The sequence below is a fragment of the Coenobita brevimanus genome, chromosome 8 (genome assembly GCF_032717465.1).
Source record: "Coenobita brevimanus isolate Jiangsu-jjx chromosome 8, ASM3271746v2, whole genome shotgun sequence".
NCBI classification, from domain to species: Eukaryota; Metazoa; Arthropoda; class Malacostraca; order Decapoda; family Coenobitidae; genus Coenobita; species Coenobita brevimanus.
In genome coordinates, this window is record NC_136961.1 from 24713131 (window position 1) to 24736484 (window position 23354).

General features: G+C 40.3%; 1 protein-coding gene across 1 annotated transcript in view; it reads right to left on the bottom strand.

The window, feature by feature from the left end:
* Positions 1–23354, bottom strand: part of LOC145407087 (uncharacterized) — a 27855-nt gene extending 4501 nt beyond the window's left edge. Inside the window, exons 1-7 of the mRNA XM_080278113.1 lie at positions 23208–23354; positions 22678–22947; positions 11399–11699; positions 11114–11286; positions 10439–10619; positions 9796–9895; positions 9314–9443 (exon numbers count right to left, since the gene is read on the bottom strand). Of these exons, the coding sequence (XP_080134239.1) occupies positions 9314–9443; positions 9796–9895; positions 10439–10619; positions 11114–11286; positions 11399–11699; positions 22678–22947; positions 23208–23354 (1302 nt within the window). The remainder of the gene's footprint in view (positions 1–9313; positions 9444–9795; positions 9896–10438; positions 10620–11113; positions 11287–11398; positions 11700–22677; positions 22948–23207) is intronic.

Sequence of the window (23354 nt, forward strand, 5' to 3'; positions counted from 1 at the left end):
TGCATGTGCTGTCACTAGGGCTAAGTCTAAAGTTACTGGTGACTTAGAGGATAGTGATGATGATGTTGTTATACTAGCTGACACTTTTCTTGCTAATTTGGACCACTCACCAGATGAGGCAGTACCCTGTGGTGTTGATAATTTGTCTCATCAAGAGTTGGTTGAGTTGCAGGTTGCTGACCCTGAGTTGAAAGGTCTAGCTAACTCTGCTGGCAGTGAGGAAGAGTCAGCTAGTGCTTCTACTTGTTATTATATAAAGTCAGGAGTACTTATGAGAAAGTGGAGACCCCCAACAGCATCAGCCGACTGTGAATGGGAGGTTGTACATCAGGTTGTCATCCCTCGTGTTTGTAGGCAGGATATCATTAGAGTGGCCCATGATTTCAGTTTGGCAGGACACCTTGGAGTGAGGAAGACTGTGGCATGCATTTTGAAAAACTTCTACTGGCCAGGTATCTTCAGAGATGTTTCCTGGTATTGTAAGTCTTGTCACACCTGTCAAGTTGTGGGGAAGTGTAATCAGACCGAAAAGGTTGCACCTCTAGTTCCCATTCCTCCTTTTGAGTCGCCATTCACCCGTGTGTTGGTGGATATTGTGGGCCCTCTTCCTAAGACTTCTTCAGGATTTTCTTATGTGTTGACCCTGATTGATATGACTACTCGTTATCCTGAAGCCATTCCACTTAGAAATATCTCAGCAAAGAACGTGGTTAAGGAAATGCTAGGGTTCTTCACCAAGTTTGGTCTGCCCAAGGAGGTACAGTCAGACCGGGGAAGTAATTTCATGTCAAATGTTTTCAAGCAGTCTCTGAAAGAGTTGGGCATCACCCAGATCACGTCTTCAGCTTACCATCTCCAGACCCAAGGAGCGTTGGAGAGATATCATCAAATACTCAAATCGATGCTCAGGAAATACTGTTTGGAACATCAGAAAGACTGGGATAAAGGTCTTCCATTCGTTGTATTTGCCACAAGAGAATCTCCAAATGAATTACTGGGCTTCTCACCCTTTGAACTACTGTTTGGCCATGAAGTAAGAGGACCCCTTAAGCTACTCAAGGAATGCTGGCTGTCGGAGGAAGATGGCGTCAACCTGCTGGAGTATGTGATGAAGTTCAAAGAACGACTGTCCACTGCTTTACAGCTGGCGAGAGAGAATTTAGGAGCTGCTCAGGAGAAGATGAAGACTTGGTATGATAAGAAGTCCAGGTTACGCCACTTTAAGCCAGGAGACAAGGTTTTGATTCTGCTACGGGTGCATGGGCAACCTCTTCAAGCCAAGTTTACTGGTCCTTATTTCGTGGAGAAGAAACTCAGTGATGTCAACTATGTCATCGCCACACCAGATCGTAGAAAGAACAAGCAACTTTGTCACATCAACATGCTAAAGTTATATCACAGGCGGGACGAAAATAACCCAGTCTGCACTGTAGCTGTTCCACCCGAGTCTGCAAGTGAAGCTCTCCCATGCAGTATGAGCCTGAGTGATAGTTTGGGGAAGAATCCTGATATCATGAATGATCTCCAGACTAAGCTTTCTCATCTAGCTCCCGAGGAAAGGCAGGAGTATTCGGCATTACTGCAGGAGTACCCGCAAGTGTTCCGTGCCACTCCAGGAAGAACCACTGTTTTGATGCATGATGTCGATGTTAGAGACGCAAAGCCAATGAAACTGCCTCCTTACCGTGTGAACCCAGTGAAAGTTCCTCTCATCCAGAAGGAGCTTGGCTACCTGTTGGACCACAAGATGATTGAGCCCTGTCAGAGCTAGTGAAGTTCTCCTGTCACTCTAGTCCCTAAGCCAGGTGGGTCACAGCGGCTTTGCATCGACTACAGACGTGTTAATCAGATAACTAAAACAGACACTTACCCTCTCCCTCGTGTAGAAGATTGCATAGACAAGATCCGAAAGGCTAGGTACATAAGTAAATTGATTTGTTAAAGGGATACTGGCAAGTACCTATGACTGAACGTGCTAAGGAAATCTCATGTTTTGTAACACTAGGAAAGACTTTTGCATGTTCTGTAATGCCATATGGTATGAAGAATGCACCAGCTACTTTTCAGAAGCTCATGAATGTTGTAACAGAGGGTTTGGCAGGGTGTGTTGTTTATATTGATGATGTATTAATCTTCAGTGACAACTGGAAAGATCACTTATGCCATGTTAGTAAATTTCTTGAGCGTTTGGTTCAGGCTAATCTTGTAGCTAATTTATCAAAGTGTGAGTTTGGTCAAGCTAAAGTTCAGTACCTTGGGTACGTAACTGGTGATGGACACGTTGCACCACCAGCAGCTAAGGTTCAGGTTATAAGTGATCTTCCCAGACCTAAAAGTAGGAAAGAGCTACAAAGATTTTTGGGAATGGTAGGTTATTACAGGAGATTTGTTCTTAACTTTTCAATTCTTGTATCACCACTTACAGACCTACTGAAAAAGGGAGTTAAATTTGTCTGGACCGATAACTGTGAATCCTCTTTCAGTAAACTTAAAGCTATCCTATTAAGTCAGCCAGTGCTTGTTACTCCAAATTTTACTAAGCCTTTTAAGATGGCTGTTGACGCAAGTGATACAGGAGCTGGGGCTGTTTTGCTGCAAGAGGATGATCAGGGTATTGAACACCCTGTATCTTATTACAGTAAGAAGTTCAGTCCAACTCAAAAGAAATACTCAACTATTGAGAAAGAGCTTTTGGCCTTGATTTTGGGTTTACAGCATTTTTCATTTTATTTGTGTTCTTGTTTTGACCCCATAGTCATTTATACCGATCATAACCCACTGAAATTCCTTAGTAAGTTTAAAGATAAAAATCAGAGATTGACAAGATGGAGTCTACTTCTTCAGGAGTATTCATTAGATATACAACATGTCAAGGGGAAAGAAAATGTTATTGCAGATTGCTTATCTAGACTTTAGACAGATTGTTTTAGAGTAATAAGAAATTTCCTTTGTAAATTTCTTTTTCTTTGTGGGGAGGTGTTACATAGCCTATGATTTCATCATCCTTTGTATAATTCTAACGTACAATATGTTGCATGTTTGATCACGATTCGCCTCGTGGCTTCCATAGTGACCAGGCTTGCATGTTCTACCTCACTCCTCCCTTCTCCCCCTTATAGTAGATAAGTCGTTCTTTCTGTTGTTCAGAGCAGGATTGTCAACTCTTAGTCCCCTATGGCTTCATTTGCACGTCCTTCTTACAAGTTGTATCAAGCTCTGCCGGCCCCTATATAATGAGCTCAATCTCTGCATTAATTGCCACTTATATCTACTCCTCATTTTGTTCACATCTCAGTCCTCCCCTGTATAGTGTATTATTTTTGTGAGTGCTCAGGAAGTCTCCAGCCATCTAGCTGCTGTATAATTTGAGTATAAGTGTTGTTACCATTTTTCTTGTACTGTATGGCCTAATGCGTTAATTCGTAGGCCTGGTAAGGTTTTTGTGATTCATGTAGAGTTTTTAATGTCAGCCAATATTAATAATATTTTGTATCTGTAATAATATATCATGCTTTAACTGAGCATTATCCGGTTTTCTCATTTATCAGGGCTGACTTAGATAAATTTGCTCTTGCTAAATTCATGTTAATAGAGGCTATTGCAGTTAACCATATATGTAACCTGTTTTGCCATTACATTATCCTTATGAGTCCTGAATGTTTAGTTGTTAGTTTGTGCATTAAACTTTAACTTCTAATTTTACCTAAGTCTTTTGTTTTGAACCTGGAACTTTGCGGGACAGTAGTGATTTTAGTCTTCTCACTTGAAGTGTTCATTATCTCTCTCTGTTCCGTAACAATATATATCTAGATATATATATATATATATATATATATATATATATATATATATATATATATATATTTAATTAGCTGATTTGTAACGTATGATATCTTATTACGGAGTCCGTGCTGTCTACCTTTCAGTAATACTATACTTGTTAAGGAAGAAGATGAAATCATCTCTAATCAATGTTTCTCATAATTTTGCGTAGTACTGTCGTTAGTCCAATTCAGAGGTAATTTCTTGAACGTTTTTACTGCCGTATTGGCGACAGGTGATATATTAGCGAGCTTCCGTTGAGTTCGTACTCAACATTCAGATTTTCAAATATATTTATAGGAAAAATTAACTATTTTAAGCATCGGCGGAACACACAAGATGTTTGGTCTGGACCAAATTGATTTACTTGGGTCGATTTACTTAATATAATTTGAAATATTACGTCCTGCTGTTTCATTTTTTGGTAAGTTATGATAGTCTGAAGAAAATTGATTGTGGGATAAGAATCTATAAGAATCATATCGTTTAACTGCATCGTATATAACAGTTTCGTCCTGCTTGTATGCTGTGGGCTTGGTCACCTAATGGTGGCTCTCCACGCTGCTCGATCTCTGGCAGCCTCTCTGTTCAGCTCCTTATCTCTGAGGTCACACTATGACCCCGTCCCAGGTCTTTTTTGGTCTTCCTCCTACAACCCTACCAACGACGTTCACACTTGTCATCTTTGCCTAAATCTGTCATCCTCCATCCTATCAACATGCCTAAACCATCCCAGTCTACCGCTCCTCATCACAACTCCAATACATTTAGGTTCCATATTTCCTCTCAGTTGTTCAGTCGCAATCCTTGCCCCCCCCCCCCCAGACCTTGCATTCAAGAACACACAACATATTCATCTAATAATTGTCCTTTCAGGACTTTTGAGCCTAGGACTATCCTTTTCCTTTACTGTTCAGGTCTCACTACCATAAAGCACTACATTCCTTGCACATACCGCATACAAGGATCCCTTAACACCGAGGAAGAGTCCTTTCATGTTTGGAGAGGCAATAATTCCTTGAACTTCATCTAACCACTCCTTACCCTACTCCAGCTCCACCTCTAGCTCATAACATGTCCCTCAAGTAACAAAACTATTCCACAACTCAAGTGATTGTAAAGCAAAATCAATCCTTTCATGCCTGCCAATCTCTACATGGTCTCTCCGACACACCTCACACATGAAGTCAGCGTTATTTCACAACCTTCCACCAATACCGCTACATCAGTTATGCATCCACTAATCTCAAACACTACACAAGATGGAGTTACTTCTCTCACCCTTGTGGCAACATTCCCCCTCCTTTGACAGTGCAGCCACCAGCCCTATATATCATCACTTTTGCTTTATCTCCATTTACTCTCAAACCCTCGTGCTCCATTTTGTCTCTCTATTTCCTAAATTTTTCCTTTGTCTCCCTTTCATTCTCTGGAGTCAGCATCAAAGCCATCAGCATACAACATCTCGCATGGAAGTCCATTTCTGAAGTCACATGAGAAATCTTCATGCACCATGAGAAACAATAAGGGGCTCAAGACTGACCTTTAACATATGCCAACATTCACCGAAAACTCATCACTCTAATCTCCATTTACTCTCACCTGTGTACGAGCAATCATATACATAGCCATATCCACTCTAACCAGCCATTCCTCGATCCCAAGCTTTCTCACTGCTTACTTCACCACCTTCCTATGAGCTCTGTCAAAGTTTTTTTTTTTGCAAATCATCAAAAAAAAAAAAAAAAAGTACAACTCACTGTTCTATGCTATATATTTTTCCTGAAGCTTAGACAATCAGTATGGCATCAGTGGTCCCTTTGCCTGCCATCACATCAGTGACTGAAATGTCATCAATGACTGGAATGTAACACTGACATATTTCAGAACTTCCACTTATCAGAAATATTTTATTCCCCGAACTGTATCTCTTTGGAACTCGCTTCCCAAGAGTTGTTACCACCAAAAATTCAACCAACAGCTATTCAAGTCCAATTGTTATCGATTTTGTATGGATGACACTAGTAATATGGTGTATGGATCTTTTTAATTTTTTTCATTTGTTTTTCCTTCATCTGTTCTGTTATTACAAAACAAATCATATCATCTAGGACTTTCCCCATTACATTCATTATATGGTCCAAAGGTTTTATGCCTCTTTAATTTCCTCATTCCAGGGCATCACCCTTCCCCTAATATAATTATACGATCACACTCTTCAGCCAGTCATCTGGGACAACACACTCATAACTTAAAATTTATCAAATCAGTAACTACACCCACTCCTACATCTCCTGAGGCCTTCAGCATTTCAGCAGTCAGCCCAAACACACCCGTTAACTTCCCAAACTGCTTCCTGTCTATTGCCTTCCTTATAATAGCAGCATCAATCAAAGGCCAAGGGTCAAAAATTAGATCCCCTGACTCCAAACCTTCCTTGTTCCAGTCAAGCTCTTCATTCAGCAGCCGGTTAAAACACTCTCTCCAAGCATTTTTTACATCCTCACTGTCCGCCACTACCTTATCTTTCCTTTATCTTTATTCGCACACTGCTCACCTATAGTACCCATGCTTTCCTTCTTCATTTGATTTGTCACACTAAATGCGACATTCTTGCTTTTGGCGTTATTTACGTTATCCAGTAAAAGTTTCTGTGACTCAGATTTTGCCCTGTATACCTCCTTTCTGGCTAAACTCTTGGCAGCCAAGTATTCCTCTCTGATACTGTTCCCTTTCCATTCCTGAAAAAGCCTTCTTTTCTTCATATTTGCAGCTTCTACATTCTCATCCCATCACCATCTTACCTCATGTCGTAGAGAGCCCCTTTTCCATCCACACAATGAATCAGTAACTCTCAAGAGATTGTTCTTGAGAGCTCTGTACTAGTCATTAACATTTTTTTCCTATTCAGCCACTATTCTACTTTTCTCACTATAGAAGGCATCACTTACTGATTAGGATTTTAATTACGATAGCTTCCTTCTCGGTGCACAGGTCCTCTTCTTCACCACTCGCTTCTTCAGCACCATGTTACATACCAGCGATATATGATACTGCACACGTTCTTCACACCTTATAACTTTAACATCCTTCCACAATCTCCTATTAGCCCTCCTAACCTGAATGTTGTCAGTCTGGCTGCTATTACCACCAGACTCATATGTAATCAGCCTACTCTCTCTTTTCAAAAAATGCATGTTGCACACAAGCATGTTCATTACCTCCTCAGATTCGAGTATTCTTTCTCCATCTGCATTCCGTGTACCATCTGTGCATCCTCAATGCACCCCTCAATATCCTTGAGTTACTCCAACGACATAACCATTTAAATTCCCACCCAAAACTACAATCTCATTATTCCCCATGACACAAAATATATACTGTACATCGTCATCCCAGAATCTTTATTTTTTTTTTCCACCATCAAGGCCAACCTGTGGAGCATACACCAATATAGCTGAAATCAATGAGTGTACCAAACAATATTTTCACTTCTTTAATCCCTTCATTACCAGCCACAAGAGTGAGGCTGGTATTGTTTTCAATTTGTCTGTGTGTCTGCTTGTCTGTTAGCACGATGACTTTGGAACTGCTCAAGATATCATCACAAAACTTTACATATGTGTAGTAGGGGAAAAATCGATCACGAGTTCGAAAATGGTGAAAGTAGGTCAAGCTCTGTGTGTCTGTTCCCACGATAACTTCGCAGCTGCTCAAGATATCATCACAAAGATTTGCAGGTGTGTAGTAGGAATGAAAATTTCCAACGAGTTCAAAATTGGTGAAAGTAGGTCAAGTTCTGTGTGTCTGATAGCACCATTACTTCTGCAAGAGTTAACCGTTGATCCCAGTCCTACATTTATGCAACAGGTCAACTCTGGAACTGTTCCAGTCTCCTCTGTCTGTATTTCCTACTTCCTATGATCTCCAGTCTTTCAAATGCAGTGTGTCCAGGCATCTCGAAATGAACGATCATGAATTTGGCTCTCTTTTGTATTGTTTGTTTTTTTCTTGGAAGGAACGGTTTGCGGGCTCCTGGCCTTTGGTTCCTTCATTCTTGAATAAAAAAAAAATGCTCAAGATATAACAGAATTTTACAGGTGCATAATAGGGATGATAATCTACTACGAGTTCGAAACTGGTGAAAGTATGTCAAGGTCGGGGTCATACTCCGAGCTGCGCTAGCTATGTATCGGCTCGCAGCTGGTGTGATTTTCCTCTTGGGGGTTTCTCTAGTTTAATCTTATTACATTCATGATACATATTACCCATTTTTCTTTTTTACCAGCACACCCACACCACTGTATCAGCCTGCACTTCCCTGCTAAAATAATTGATATCTACAGTCCTTCACCCTGAACCCCTTAAGTAATTTGGTTTCCATAGCCTTGCTTTTGCTTCTTGATATTCGTATTTGTCATGTCGGATCAATAAAAGAGGAGATGAACCAATGGCCCCACCTGCCCACACAGTCCCAAGTCCAGGCAAGGGATAAGGGACCCATAGCCCACCAATGGCTGTGGCAGTGGCCTTGGGGCATCTTGCCAGGATAGCTACTGGGATATCCTCCAAGCATTCCTTAGCACTGAAACCGCCCCACCATTATACATTCAATGATAGAGCACCCTTCTGAGGCACTACTCCCAGGGTCAGGCCTCTCTCTACAGAATCGAAATGGCAGTCTGGGAACCACAGTGCCATGTACCCTCTGGGTCAGATGCAAGCCCCATCCCATCACTGTCCCAAAACTGCACTGATAGAGCCCACACCATGCCTGCCAGCAAGTCCACCACTAAGCAGCGGGGGCAATGTTTTCTGACCCCATGCCCTTGATGGTGCCAACCCCTGTGACGTAGTAGGGTACGTTGTGTGGTATGTAAAGCACATGTAGAGTAGTGCATAAGATAGTTAGAGGAAGGTGTTTGGGAGAGTATGCTGGCCTACTCCCCATGTTAGTGTGACACTGAAAAAAGGAAACGAAGGGGGAATGGTCAGGGTATCCTGAGAGTGAGTGAAACGAGAGCTTCAATTCTCTCTATCACCAGCAATCCCATCCACCTGGGGGAGTAAAGCCCTGATCGGTTGGTGGTACAGCCTGTTCCCTAACTACTTTTTAAAAATACTGTGAAAGTAGTTCAGTACTGTTGCTGTTGTGTGGTTAGCATGGACGAGACCACCTTCCTGGTTTAAAAGAGGACCTGTACTATATACTTTACATTTTCTTACTGCTTATATAATGAAACAATCTCGTAGGATTTGACTTTGCTTCATGAAAAATACCTTATATTCTCGCTTGATTTTTCGGATAATTTTGTTACACTGCAGCTGTAACTTATTATGTTTGGTACTGTCATCGTGCTTATCAGTAGGTCAATATATTAAATATGCTTTTCTTTTGTAAATGATGATTCTTCAGTATTCTTTGACATCCTCAGTGAGAGAGAGAGAGAGAGAGAGAGAGAGAGAGAGAGAGAGAGAGAGAGTTACATACCCATAAGTTAGTGATGGAGAGGACAGTGGTGACGGTGATGATTTTTGGCGAGTTGATGCAGGAGGTGGTGTTGGGTAGGGTGTGATACAGCCACTTGTTTAGCAGCCCGGATTCACCCAGCGTTAACATGCTGTGCCACGAATACATTTATTATCAGTATAATTATGTGATGATGTGGATGTGATTGAAAGATTTAAGAGAAATACTCTGAGATGATGTGGCCATATGGGGAGGACGGAAAATGGAAGACTGAATAGAAGAGTGTAAGTGAGGTGAAGGCCAAATGGGGAGGGGAAGGCTGAGGATGAGATGAACGGATGGGATGGAGATGCATATGAGAGAAGGGGGGGGGGCAGGAGTCAGGGTGGCCTGATGGAGGGAAACAAGGTGATATGCAAGTGATTCGTTTATGGCCACCCTTTCCAAGATTCCCTTAAAAAAAAAAAAAAAAAAAAAAAAAAAAGCATGTTCCTCACACTTACCCCTTATTCAAACCAGGGAGGAGAGGACTGTTCTTCTGGACAATGGATGACGCTAAAAGTGGAAGGTAGCTGCTTTGGCCCATGTAGAAGTCGCATCTGCCTGTTTGGGGAGTGATAGAATTAACCTATTCAGTTTTAAATGTAATTCTTCCCATAGTTCTTTCACCTTATCTTGACAGAATTTTAGTATTTTTGCTGCATATTTCACGTTGCTGGAAGTAGAAAAAGATAATGCTACGACTCTATAGTAGGCTACATCTTCTTCATTGCACTTTTTCATGACAGTCATCATATTCTAGTGTTATTCTATTCTTACAGGTCAGTGAAGAAGATTATGAGAAGGATTTAAATTGTCAAGATTTTTTGTCTTTTACTTAGGCTGAGGTGTTGTTTGTCTCAGATTATATAAACTTTATCTCAGTTATAGGCAGGAAACACTCAAATACTTCAAAATAGTCTGACGTAACGAGGAAAATTTTGATTTAATTTTTCATTTACTCTTTACTATATTTTTTCTCAAGAAGGAATCATCCAAGCGATTCTGTTACTGGTTTCACGTCAAGCTAATTTTTATGATACATATGGCACAACCTCCAAACTGATTATGCAATCAAACTTATGTGAATTGCTGATATGCAATAACCTTTGTTAGAGAAGTCTGTGGCCATCATGTTCCAAAAATTGAAATCAATATCGAATACGACGTGAGTTCCAGCTCTGGCCACTGTGTCAATACTGTGCCATAAGGTGGAGTATGTGATCCATTTCATTCGCTCAGTGTCCAGCAGATCACCAAACTCTCGAAATATTCCTGTCTTCACAGTCTGAAAGTTCACAGGTTGTAACAATTATAACAACAACAACAACAACAACAACAACAACAACAACAAAACACTCTCCTCATTAATACAGCATTTTGTAATATTTTTACAGATAAAAGTCCCTGAGTTATAAACAACTTCACATTTTGTTTGTGTTTTATAGTGGCAGTTTATTATATCCTGTATAGAATAAAATACTTCTTTCTTAAATTATGTGATCCAACTAAAACACATTTAAATATTCTTAATTCCTGTCCATAAAGAAATTGATAGATTATCAAGTAGCCCATTCATATAACAATTTTGGTGTCATAACCAGGAAGGCCTGGCCCACGGACAGATACCTTACGGTATTTATAGTTCACCCAACAGAACAAAAAGGTTACGTATGCTTTGCTTATGGCACTTACGCCCTACTTCCATTAAAAAGGGGTACTGGCAGTACTTGCTCGATAAAAAGGGATATTTGCTGAGCCTGAAACGTGAACTATTCCAACACCACTGTCATCCAGGACGTCTCTTAGGGTCTGGTAGGGATGGTCGATGTGCCTGAAGGCCAGGAGGGACATGAGGTTGCCATTGTAACTCTGTGTCAGCACCAGAATCATCAACATCCACACCCCCAGCAACACTTGCTCCCACAACCACCAATCAGTCTCTCTCCTCACGTCTGTCAGGGAACACATATCGCATAAATATGCACACTAATCTAATGGCCAAAGTTTACAAAACCATTCATTGTGACATAATGGATACATAAATATATTAGAGCACCTAAATACCTTCCTGGAGTAGAACGCGAATGCAGATGAATATGTTAGTGTCTCGTCTGGCTGTGTGTGATGTGTGTGTGGGAAGGCATGAAGGCAGGATCAGCATAACAATGATCATTGCCAGCAGCGATGTCACCACGGCTGCCCACACCAGTGGTGAAAGAGGCAGCAGGAAGCCCCATGGGTCCACCTCAGGATGACCACGGGCACCAAAAACTATGTACTTGGTCATTATGCCGCCAGCAGTGAAGTCTGCACTTTCATGTCTTTCATATGTAATACCGATTGGACAGGGGATGTAGTCGGCTTCCTGAAATGTCAATAAATATTTGTATATAGATAAATTTTGTTGACAATTCATAATCGCACAAGTTTCATATAGTAAATCTGAAGGCAAGTTGGCAAAAAAAAAAAATGTACAGCAAAGCACAAAGTAAAAGTATTATCATCAAAAAACCCAGAGAATTCAGCCAAACATCAGTTCACATATCGTTCAAGCTTTCTTTTTCTACCTAGTTTATAATACCCACATGCATTCCTTAACAGATTCACTTTTGCCTCCCTTACTTATGAATATTAATACTCATGACTTACTATATTATAATGCACAAGTAATAAGAAAGGCATTACCTTCAGTTCAGGTACAGTAGTTTCTATTTAAATTTCTGTATTCAGTACTGCCTGCTGGGGCCTTCACATCACAAACCAATTAAATTCTTTGAGTCACTGTCTTCTCCAATTGCTTTATGCATTTTTCGTTTTCTTCAATCACCTCATTAGCATGCATTAGATCTTCCTCATTATCAATTTTCTCTCCAAGTAGCAGTGCACCACATTGTAAGAGATTTTCCCTGAACAACCATCTCTTAGCTCATATCTAAATTATTTTCCAGCATTTGTTACTCACTGACCTTCAAAGACTCTGAACCAGTTACCAAATATCCTATTTGTTATAAGCAGACAACAAGGCTGTGGTAAAGACTACATATTATATAGATAGATAAATAGATAGATAGAGAGACAGATAGAAGCAAGGAGTCAGATGATGAGAAGGTGTTGTGTCTGCGAGAATCGAGCAGTGCTAAACATGCTTACACACTCTTAACACTGAGGAAAGCTGACGACAGCGGCCAGTAAGGAGATGATACAGTTAGCTGTCAGCAGTCCTCTCGTGAACAAAGATCTGGTAACCATGAGGAACACACGTGACACACCCCTGCTACACCAGATTTTAGGAAAGAGAGTTTAGAAGGAGACAAGCGACCCTAGAGAGAGGTCGAGACGGAGATTAGCCTTAGAACAGAGAGAGAGAGAGATAGCGAGACAGAGAGGTAGCTACCCGGGACTTATACTCGTTCCGTGTTTAATATTTCCAAGACAAATAAAAATAGTCCCATACTATTCTTTACTTCTCCTGTCACTACATGACATTTGGTGGGGAAGCTACTACAAGATATAAAAGCCGCTCGACCACAAGTCTAAAATATACTTCTCTACAAGTAACTACAAAGTCTTTATGACATTTGGTAGCAGTGAACGTATACAAACCTCGTCTACGAATCAACATTAAATTCCTACAAAATATCAAGATTGAAAACAACCAACAACATTAGCTCCTGACAGTATTCTCTCCATCCAGCCCCCTCCGTCTCCCAGATCATTACGCTGATGCAGAGGTCAAGAGATCACTCGACGCCTTGCAAGTAGCTTAACGACAAACCAGCAAATCTGCGGACATCGTCTCCGAATTAAAAGCAAATTTCTACAAAAGCAACCGAGACTACAAGATTAGCTTCAGTTCTACATTGAATCCTACAAAATACAGCCTACAGTGCAAATAGTCTACAAGTCTACGACGAATCAGCGAACTACAGCCATCTACAATCAACTACAATTAACAACTCTACGTCGTCTGTATAATCTTCTACACGCACCTACAAGTAGCGGCAGTCTTCATCCCACAACGAGTAAATCACTAGAGAAAAGGACCGAGAAAACATCGACATAGAAAAACGGAACAAACAAACGAAGAGTGAGACACAACTCACAACTCATCTTACTCACTCGTCTTCACTCAAGTTACTCATCGCTACTCATTCACTCACCACAGCTACCAGTGTGGGAAGCCGACGTCACCATGTGCTGAGACGACAGCGCGCCAATCAACCCGCGAAGGACAACGCTATCACCACGTGCAACACCACTCACACCATTTCCACCACGGTAAAAATTAGTGAGTTACATGGTTACTTCATTCATACAATACACAGTGATAGACAATAAGCTTCTGCACAAACATATAAAACGTGTTGTATAGTTACAACTTAAATTCATATACCTACTTCAATTATCTTCATAATTCAATCATTAAATACTTGCACCACAGTATATATTCATTCATTTATTATAACATTTATTTAATACCAACGAGTGTTACCATTTATACCTACATAAAATACGTGTTTCATATATACAACTATACATTAGTACGTCTACAAGTGATAAAGAAAATATACCATCACAGTTACTCAGTGAGCGATTAAAAGAACTGTATTAAACATTTATTAATTAAGGCTACCTAGTGGAAACATATAAATTAGGTTACAAGGTAAACTAGAGAGAAAAAAAAAATGGCCAACACAAATGCCGTTAGCAAGAGCGAACATCTTCAACACAATCGTGAAGACAATGATTTCCACACAGTGCTGACACACATATTACCCACGATAGGTACAGGTGAACAACAAGTCAGTGTGTATAGTTAATACTGTATATAGTGTATATATTTTTTATATAAAATATCAAAATATGGGACTATATAATATCATTTTATAGTATCTGTGCAATATAAACTAAACTTTGAAAAAGTATCCCAAGGAAATTAGCCAGTAATTATGTAACCATGAACAACATGGAAAAAAGTGTACACAAGCAGAGAGAAACAAACTATGGAAAATCAATACATACAAAAAAAAAAAAGAAAAGGAAAGGAAAGAAAGAAAGAAGAGTGAGAAGGAAAAAAGAGAAATAAAGTAAGATCACATAACAAACAAATGAAAATAAGTGTAAATGTTACTACATATGCCAAAATACCACATAAACTACAAACAAAAAAGCAAATTGTGTCTCCACAAACAAGTGGCATGACACATCATCACTATCATCGACCGCAGCATATGTTAGGACTGCAATTATTACAATTATGTAACGACAAACGATTGCATTATGTTACACTTTGCCAATTTTGTAACAGTTGCATTAACAAGATGTAACTTTTATGCAACTTTAACTACAATTATGTACCTACAAACGATATGTAACAATTATGTAACGACAAACGATTGCATTATGTTACACTTTGCCAATTATGTAACAGTTGCATTAACAAGATGTAACTTTTATGTAACTTTAACTACAATTATAAGGCCAAGACACTTATGTAATAGTTGCATTAACAAAATGTAACTACAATTATAAGGCCAACACAATTATGCATTAACATAATAGTTTGTAACAATTCATAAAATGTTACAATTATGTAGTACCACAATGTTAGTACAATATTATAAGTCATACAATTATAGCACAATTCTGTATTACCAGTATCATCATACAAGTTAGGTGAAATATTAGACATTACTAAAGTGATAACTCAAATATGTAATGTATAACCTAGCAGTATTACCATTGCACAATTATATGCGTACGTCTGTTGTACATGCACGTCTTACAAAGTGTTATACAACAACCATTGCATTTATTCAAATATGTATACAACTTGTTTAAAATGTATTATTACTGAATAATCACTATTTACTATGAATAATATATGTATACAATATTCATACAATTATGTTACTTTTACAATATTATGTATTTCACTTAATTAGCTTATAAGTTCATTATAATGTGTATGTAGTATGTATTGATATGTTATGACTATTAAATGTCGATGGTACGCCATTTTCGCGCGACCGAGCAGTGTGGTAAAGACTACATATTATATAAATAGATAAATAGATAGATAGAGAGACAGATATAAGCAGGGAGTCAGATGATGAGAAGGTGTTGTGTCTGCGAGAATCGAGCAGTGCTAAACATGCTTACACACTCTTAACACTGAGGAAAGCTGACGACAGTGGCCAGTAAGGAGATGATGCAGTTAGCTGTCAGCAGTCCTCTCGTGAACAAAGATCTGGTAACCATGAGGAACACACGTGACACACCCCTGCTACACCAGATTTTAGGAAAGAGAGTTTAGAAGGAGACAAGCGTCCCTAGAGAGAGGTCGAGACGGAGATTAGCCTTAGAACAGAGAGAGAGAGAGATAGCGAGACAGGGAGGTAGCTACCCGGGACTTATACTTGTTCCGTGTTTAATATTTCCAAGACAAATAAAAATAGTCCCATACTATTCTTTACCTCTCCTGTCACTACATGACATTTGGTGGGGAAGCTACTACAAGATATAAAAGCCGCTCGACCACAAGTCTAAAATATACTTCTCTACAAGTAACTACAAAGTCTTTATGACAAGGCATCACCTACATGAATCAGATATAATAAGTTAAATGAGATTTGCCTCTGCTATACATATCTCATTCTCATAGTATACTTGCTACACCCACAAGTGTTAGCATATCTATTTCTTACATTGTTGTTTGCAGGCTCTCCAAGCATGATCCTTTCATTAAATTTCAAAATTCAATATTTTTATATGTCCGACTTCTGGCCATAGGTTTCACAGCATGTTTTCTGAGGCCCAGCTATTCTCCCACCTACTATACACCTCAAAATGAAACTACTTTGGCTCTAACACCCACTGTCAATAATGAATATGTACTAAACCTGTTACAAACGGGACTGGTGTATTGGTTTTAGCTGGGGTATTATTACACATCAGCGTGTCCTCTGAAACGTCAGTAAAGTTTGATGTATTGGTACTAGCAGGGATATTTTTGCATGTTTGTGAATCTTCTGGATGATCAGAAAAGTCTAATTTCATGATATTCAAGTCCTTGAACCGTTCCTTGCCCCAGCCGGGATATTTTTGCATGTCGGTGAATCTTCTGGTAGATCAGTAAACCTAATTTCATGATATTCAAGTCCATGAACTGTTCCCTGCCTTAGCCAGGATTCGAACTTGGGTCCATTAGGACTGCATGCTAATTCTCTAATGATTCGATCACTGCCTCTCCCATGCATATTAAATGCATGTCTCAGTGAAGTTGGAATCGTTCAGCTGGACGTATATTAACCCATCCCATCTGGGTGACATGTATACATGACGACCCGGGGACGTCCGGGTGACATGTATACGTAGCCTATTGTTTTGCAACATTGTTTGAACATTCCGTGGGTTATTTCCACCATACACACCCACTGGCAACCCTCCTGCATGCATCTGAGTCATGCTCCAGCTACCTGCTTGCTTCTGTAATGGATAAACCTACATAAAAATTTTCTTTGTGTCCGAATCTTCGGCTGAGAGCCTGCAACAGCCAACTACAACACCAATGAAGGCCAGAAAAGAAAAGGCCTTCGTGATAGTGCGATAGGAAGAGAACTCGAGATGACATTATCACCAATTGTGAGTGGAGAAAGTGGCTTCCTCTTAGGAAAGTGACTGCCATAATGGGTGTCGATATTTATGCATTGCATTAGGAGGGTGGAGGATGTGTGTCCACCACTGTGCACCCATCATTTCCCCCTGTATGTTCATCTTCTATTTCCGGTGATGGAAATGGTTCAGAGGGTACTGACGATTCTGGAAAGGGGGATATTGGCATGGATGAGGAGATGGAAGAGGAGGTAGGGAGTGGAGAAAGGGAGGAGGTGGAGGAGGGAGGGAGGAAGGAGGAGGAAATGCAGTGCGTCAAGCCTTACACCACCGCTGTGTCTATCTACATCAATAATAGAAGCAGAAAGTTTGTTTCTTGATGAGATCAGCACCTTATTTTTTACTGAAAGTTTTCGTGTATTTGTTTGTTATGATGAAAGAGTACAAATCAGAGGAAAAAAAATCTGTTATAGTGGGAGGATGGAGGAGGAAACGCAGTACCTCACGCCACATTTGTGTCTGTTTATGTGAATACTGGAAGCAGAAAGTTTGTTTCATGATGAAATCAGTGCCTTATTTTTTACTGAAACTTGTCATGCATGTATATTTATTATGAAAAAGTCTAAGTCACAGGAAACAATTCCATTATAGTGGAAAATATTTTCGATTATGGACAGTACATAAATAACTATTTTGCTTACAATACTTATTTTAGGTTTTATGTAGCAGTAGTACTAGTAGTAGCAGAGGTGGTAGTAGTAGTAATAGTAGTAGTAGTAGTTGTAATAGTTGTAGCAGTTGTAGTTGTAATAGTAATGGCTGTCGTAGTATTTGTTGTAGCTGTTGTAATGCCAACACTTCTAGTGGCACAGCTGTGCTAGAATCGAGTGACAATGCAAGCCAAACATACATCTCCTTGTGTGTGTGTGTGTGTGTATACAAAGAGAGAGAGAGAGAGAGAGAGAGAGAGAGAGAACGAAACCAGTCCAAATCCACTCTCTGAGGAACATTATAGGACGATGATGATAGTGCTGCCATCAGTGGATGCTATAACGTTAATGGTGCAGGTGTGACTGGCCCAAAAGGTATCAATGACGTTGGTGTAACTGACTGCTGTTTACACACACAAAAATACTAAAGTCAACGAACAGAGTTAAAGTCATTGCTGCTAAGAAGGTTCAACAGAGAATGAGATACTACATGCAGCAGACATTTTCACACTGCATGTGAGAGGCTGGTTTGGAGATGTTAACATACGTGGTGGACTACAGATAATACAGCAACCGCTGGTAAGGGCAGTATTGTCTTACTAAAAATCACAAGCACATAATATCCCACCACATAAAAAAAAAAAAATAATAGGTGCGAGGCACAACAAACCTCTCTCGGCAGCAGTTATTTTATTGCTGTTTAATACATTCTGCCATTTAGTGTCAGAGTTCAATTTACCGATCTGAGCCCAGCGTCTTCAATATAGGATTGAACTGGTCATTTTCTAAGTTAATAAAGGAGGGAACCCCGGGGTAGGGGCCTATGAGATTGGCGACCATGAGCCGATAGGTAGATTGGCAGTACATTTAATACCCCTCCAGCAAAAGCTCTCACACAGGAACCCGGGGAGTTAATGGTTTAAGTTTAAGGAAATGGCACAAATGTTTTAAAGTTATGTCCTATAAAAATCCGTGATCTTGCATTTGATCTTTCAAGGTCACCCAGGGTCAAAGGCCATGCTGCCAAATGAAGGCCCATATGAGACTTCCTATATATGGGTTACAGTAAATATTTCTATCTTCAACGAGTTTCGAGTTATAGCCCCCTGAATATCCGTGACCTTGAGTTTGACCTTTCAAGGTGATCATTCAAGGTCAAAGGTCTTGGTGCCAAATGAAAGCCTCTATTATGAGTTCCTGTACATTCCTAATAGTAAATATCTTTAAACGTTTTCAAGTTATAGCCTCCAGAAAATCCGTGACCTCGATTTTGACATTTCAGGGTCATTCAATTACTTCCAGAATTTAATAACTTTCTTTGAGGAATAGTGTACACGTGTCCTGAAATTTTCATGTAATTTCATTCAGTCATTTTTCCGTAATGTTGCTAACAAACAAACAAACTCAACCAAACACAATACCTCGTCCGACTCCGTCAGGGCGAGGTAAAAAGAATGATTATCCAACCCATCAGAATGCCTCATCATCATCCATCCTCCTGCACAACCATATTGCACAGCCACAATAGCGATTCAAAACCTCCTGACAAACGAAATCCTTTGTAATTCCCCACTAGACATTTATTCCTCCATAACTGCCATTCCCAGAGACACGAGTTCACCTACCCTGACTATGATGTGGCCCTTACACTTACCTGCTTCAGTATCAACACAAAAAACAACTCAGAATCATGTCACTATACCTTCACTGTGATGCAGTCTTCCATATCACGACCAAGCTCTCCTCATTAACCTCACTTTGATAATGCAAACAATCTTTTAGCAGAGCCTCAGTAAAAGATAAATGGAAGTACCAGGCTGGAGTGAACAGCTTCCTGTAGTACACTGGCTTCACATCCAGATGAGCACGAGGCCACAACACCATCGCACCTCAAAATTGCATGGCCTTCAGTATCAGAGGCTGGGATTTGGTGAGTACATAGTGCATGTGGAAGTCTGTCTGTGAGCCAACCAGGCAATCTAGTGATACTCATACTTCCCAGCAGTTGACCCTGCCAATATGGCATATGGAGTGTCATTTTGGTGGCCTACCGGAAGACTGATGCATACGGATGTCAATCATCACATGAGAGTTTGGAGTAGATTATTCTTTATTAGAGTAGGTGTCGAAACCTGGATGGAGTAACTGGGGCAGTGTTGGAGACAGTGGCATGATGAAGGGACGTTGTGTGAGTACAGTAGATGGGTGTGAGTGGATGGAGAAATGCTCAGGCTAGTATCAGGGGCAGATTGTGACCTGGATACAGAGTAGGTCGCTGAGACGGTGCTGAAATAAGGGGCTGACAATAAAAGGGCTTTGGGGTTACTGGCATACAAAGTAAGATACCACATAGATCACAGTGTGTACTTGTGTTGGCCGACAGATGTATCCATCACAGTTCTTTCTAAGGGGTATTCTGGAATGTTTCACAGGGTCACTACAGAGGCTGACTAAGAGAGGTATGCCTCTTCCATAGTCACCGTGTATCCATCTTTCCGATTGACTGTCCTTTTGTATTGACTTCAGAGGATGAATGATGACCAATGCAGCTTTAAGGTCGTAATCAATTTCTCTTTTCACTGGAGTCTTCCTTGATTGTACTGGTCTGTGGCGAAGCATAAGAGAATTAACTGTAATGGGAGGTGGACATCTGTCCCTTTGAAGGATCAGCTTCATTTAGTATTACCTGAACTAATCCATAATCTATATTCGGACTGTCTTTTAACTGAAGCGTGCTTATAATATTTTTTCTGAAGATATTATAGTCACGGCGCACGACTCTGAGGTTGCCATTACTGTACCCTGGCAACCAATCATTCAAAAGTGCGTCCGATTTCGTATCATATTATTCACGAATCATATTATTATGCACAAATATATTATACACGAATATTATTTTACACGATCATAGTATACACAAATCACATGCATCTCATATTACACACGAAATCAGACGTACTTTGGAATGGTAGGATGACAGTGCACAATAATAACAACTCCAGAGTCGCGCCTCGCGACTATAGTATCGTCACCCATTTTGCGACACCTACCTCCCTCCTGGTGACCCCTATGAAAGGATGGCCATGACAGAACCGCCCCAACATTATTTTGTACTCACATAACTCTCTCACTGATTGGACACATCTACCCCTCCACCTCTCTAACTATTAAACTATTCTTCTTCTTTCTCACTCCAGGACACTACTCATCCTTTCTCGCATTTTCATGGAGTCTTCTCTCCCCACCTCTCACCCTCATGGACACTATTCTTCGTCCGTCACTCACTCGCACATTTCTCTTCCTCTCTCACGCTTTCATGAAGACTAGGCTTCTTTACTCTTCACTCTTGGACACTACTCTTCTTCTCTTTCATTCTCATTGACATTGCTCTCTCTCTCTCTCTCTCTCTCTCTCTCTCTCTCTCTCTCCTGTCATGAATACTACTCTTCCTTTCCCTCATTCTCATGAACAATATTCTTCCTCTTTCTGACTCTCATGGACACTACTCTTCCACTCTCTCACTCTTATGGTAGTCGAGACCAGATGTGGCTGGACCTTGAACAAATTGCTCGATTTTTTTTTTTTTAATGTTTTTTGCTTCATTAAATCACACTCTTCACCATACAAAAAGTTGACACTCAGTGGAGACAGTGGTTAATTTGCATATATACAGCATGGCTGCCATGTTATATTTCAGTGTACAACAAACTTTTCTCTGCTTCATTGTGGACCCCTATGAATGTATTATCAACAGATATGTGGCCATAATAAATCAAACAGACAAGTTTTCAAGTTGGTAGGGTGTCTCCATCAGCATTTTATTGGGACCTGATGAGCAAGGGATTTTTTTTTCGTGTCATTTAGAACCCTGATAATATATTACTTGTAAATGAGAATCTGGTTCTTTCCAATGAGATCCACGAACAGTACATCATACCTAATTGATCTTATTTGACTGATCATCATCATCATCATCATCACCATCATCAATGGAGTCCTCACAGGCGGCAGTACACGGGAGTCCATATCTCTTGCAGCTACACCGTGCTGTTTGACAACCCGTCGTGCAGTTACAGTGTATCATTACTAGTAATTTTTCAGGTGCAGGATCCATTTGCATTTTAATAGGTACAAGGCAGTTGTCGTCAAGCCTCCATCCCCACTTAGTTGGGTCCATCCCATCATCCTTACCCATCCAAACCATTGTTTGATAGTAAGTCCGAAGTGAATGGTACTCACAAGCAGAGAGGGTTGAAGGCAGTTTTTCTGGAGAAACAAATGTTTTTGTCGTGGATACCCTTTTCGAATGAATATTATGTCGCAAGGAAGGGAGTGATATATCTGATCTCCCACCAGACAATTCAACCATTGCTTCACATCCCACATTTTGCACTTCTTCCTTTGTTCTTCTCTCAGAACTAAAAACTCTGGCACAGTTTTGAAGGATCACATTCGTTTTCGTCAGTTACTGGAAAACAGATTTCTTTCCTATACCCTGGATGCGAGATGTGCTGTCACAACCAGAATATGCGTACAAAACAACAGATGGATGCAAGCATCATCTCCCAAAATGCCTGTCAAGTAAATTATATCATAAAATTTTATTTTTTCGGTGCTCATTTTATCTGATAAGAAGAAAAGACTCTTATTATGCAACTCCACATAACAGAGGAGCAGCACAAGGAGGGCAGTGTCCTCTGCAATTAAAGTAATACATTTCTGCTGTGACTGTCTGACAGCTGCCTTTGCGATATTCACATCGGCATCTTCTTTTGATTTCATTTCTTCACATTCTCTTTCTCCCAGCTTTTCAGCAGTAAGATCAACCATACCTTGTTTGTTGCTGTCTTTGCTAGGAACTCCTCCTTCTTTCCCACGACAATAGAAGATGACTTAAAATTCACCTCTGGTCTGTTGTTTCCTCTTCTTTTGTGGGTATTGTCGTTTATGGAAGGTTTTCCACTCAAGCCATCAAATACAACTGTTGCCTTGCCATAATGTGAATGTTCCATAATTAACTGCGGTGGACCCATAGGTGTCACCATTCTTTAAGCTCAGCCGATACCAAAGAGATCCACCATCAAGGACACAGTGCTCTGTAACTGGGATATCACTGACATTGCTGTCAACATCTCGTGTGTCAAGACTATAAACTGCGTCAGCAAGCGATGGCTTGTCAGCCTTTCGTTGGGTATCTTTTGATTTATACACGGTTGAGGGAAAAGAACATAGTTCATATTCCATGGTATGCTCTAGAGACACTTCTGACTGTGCCACTATGAGTAGTCTCTGAAACAGTATGGCTGGACCAATGGAACGATCTCCAGATACTTTTACTGCTGAAGCACTTTCCAGTGTTTTTACAGAGTACTTCCGTTTAAAAACATAGGTAAATACCTTTTTCCCATGCATTTTGTTCAAGATTTCCTTGCCTACCATATACTGACGAACATTTACATCGTCATTTGCAACTACTCCGGTTATTATGTTTATATGGGACGTCACCTCACTGAAATGTGCTTACTCAAATCGTTTAAATCCCTCTTTACCCGGGATTCAGATGACTCTTTGAGCTGTTCACTTGTGGTGTACTGTCGGCTGATGAAGTCTTGCATGGCTTCATTGTACTGGGAAATAACAGGCCGTGACAGAGCCCGTAGAGTCCGCTGCTCCTCCGATATTCTGTCACCACGCAT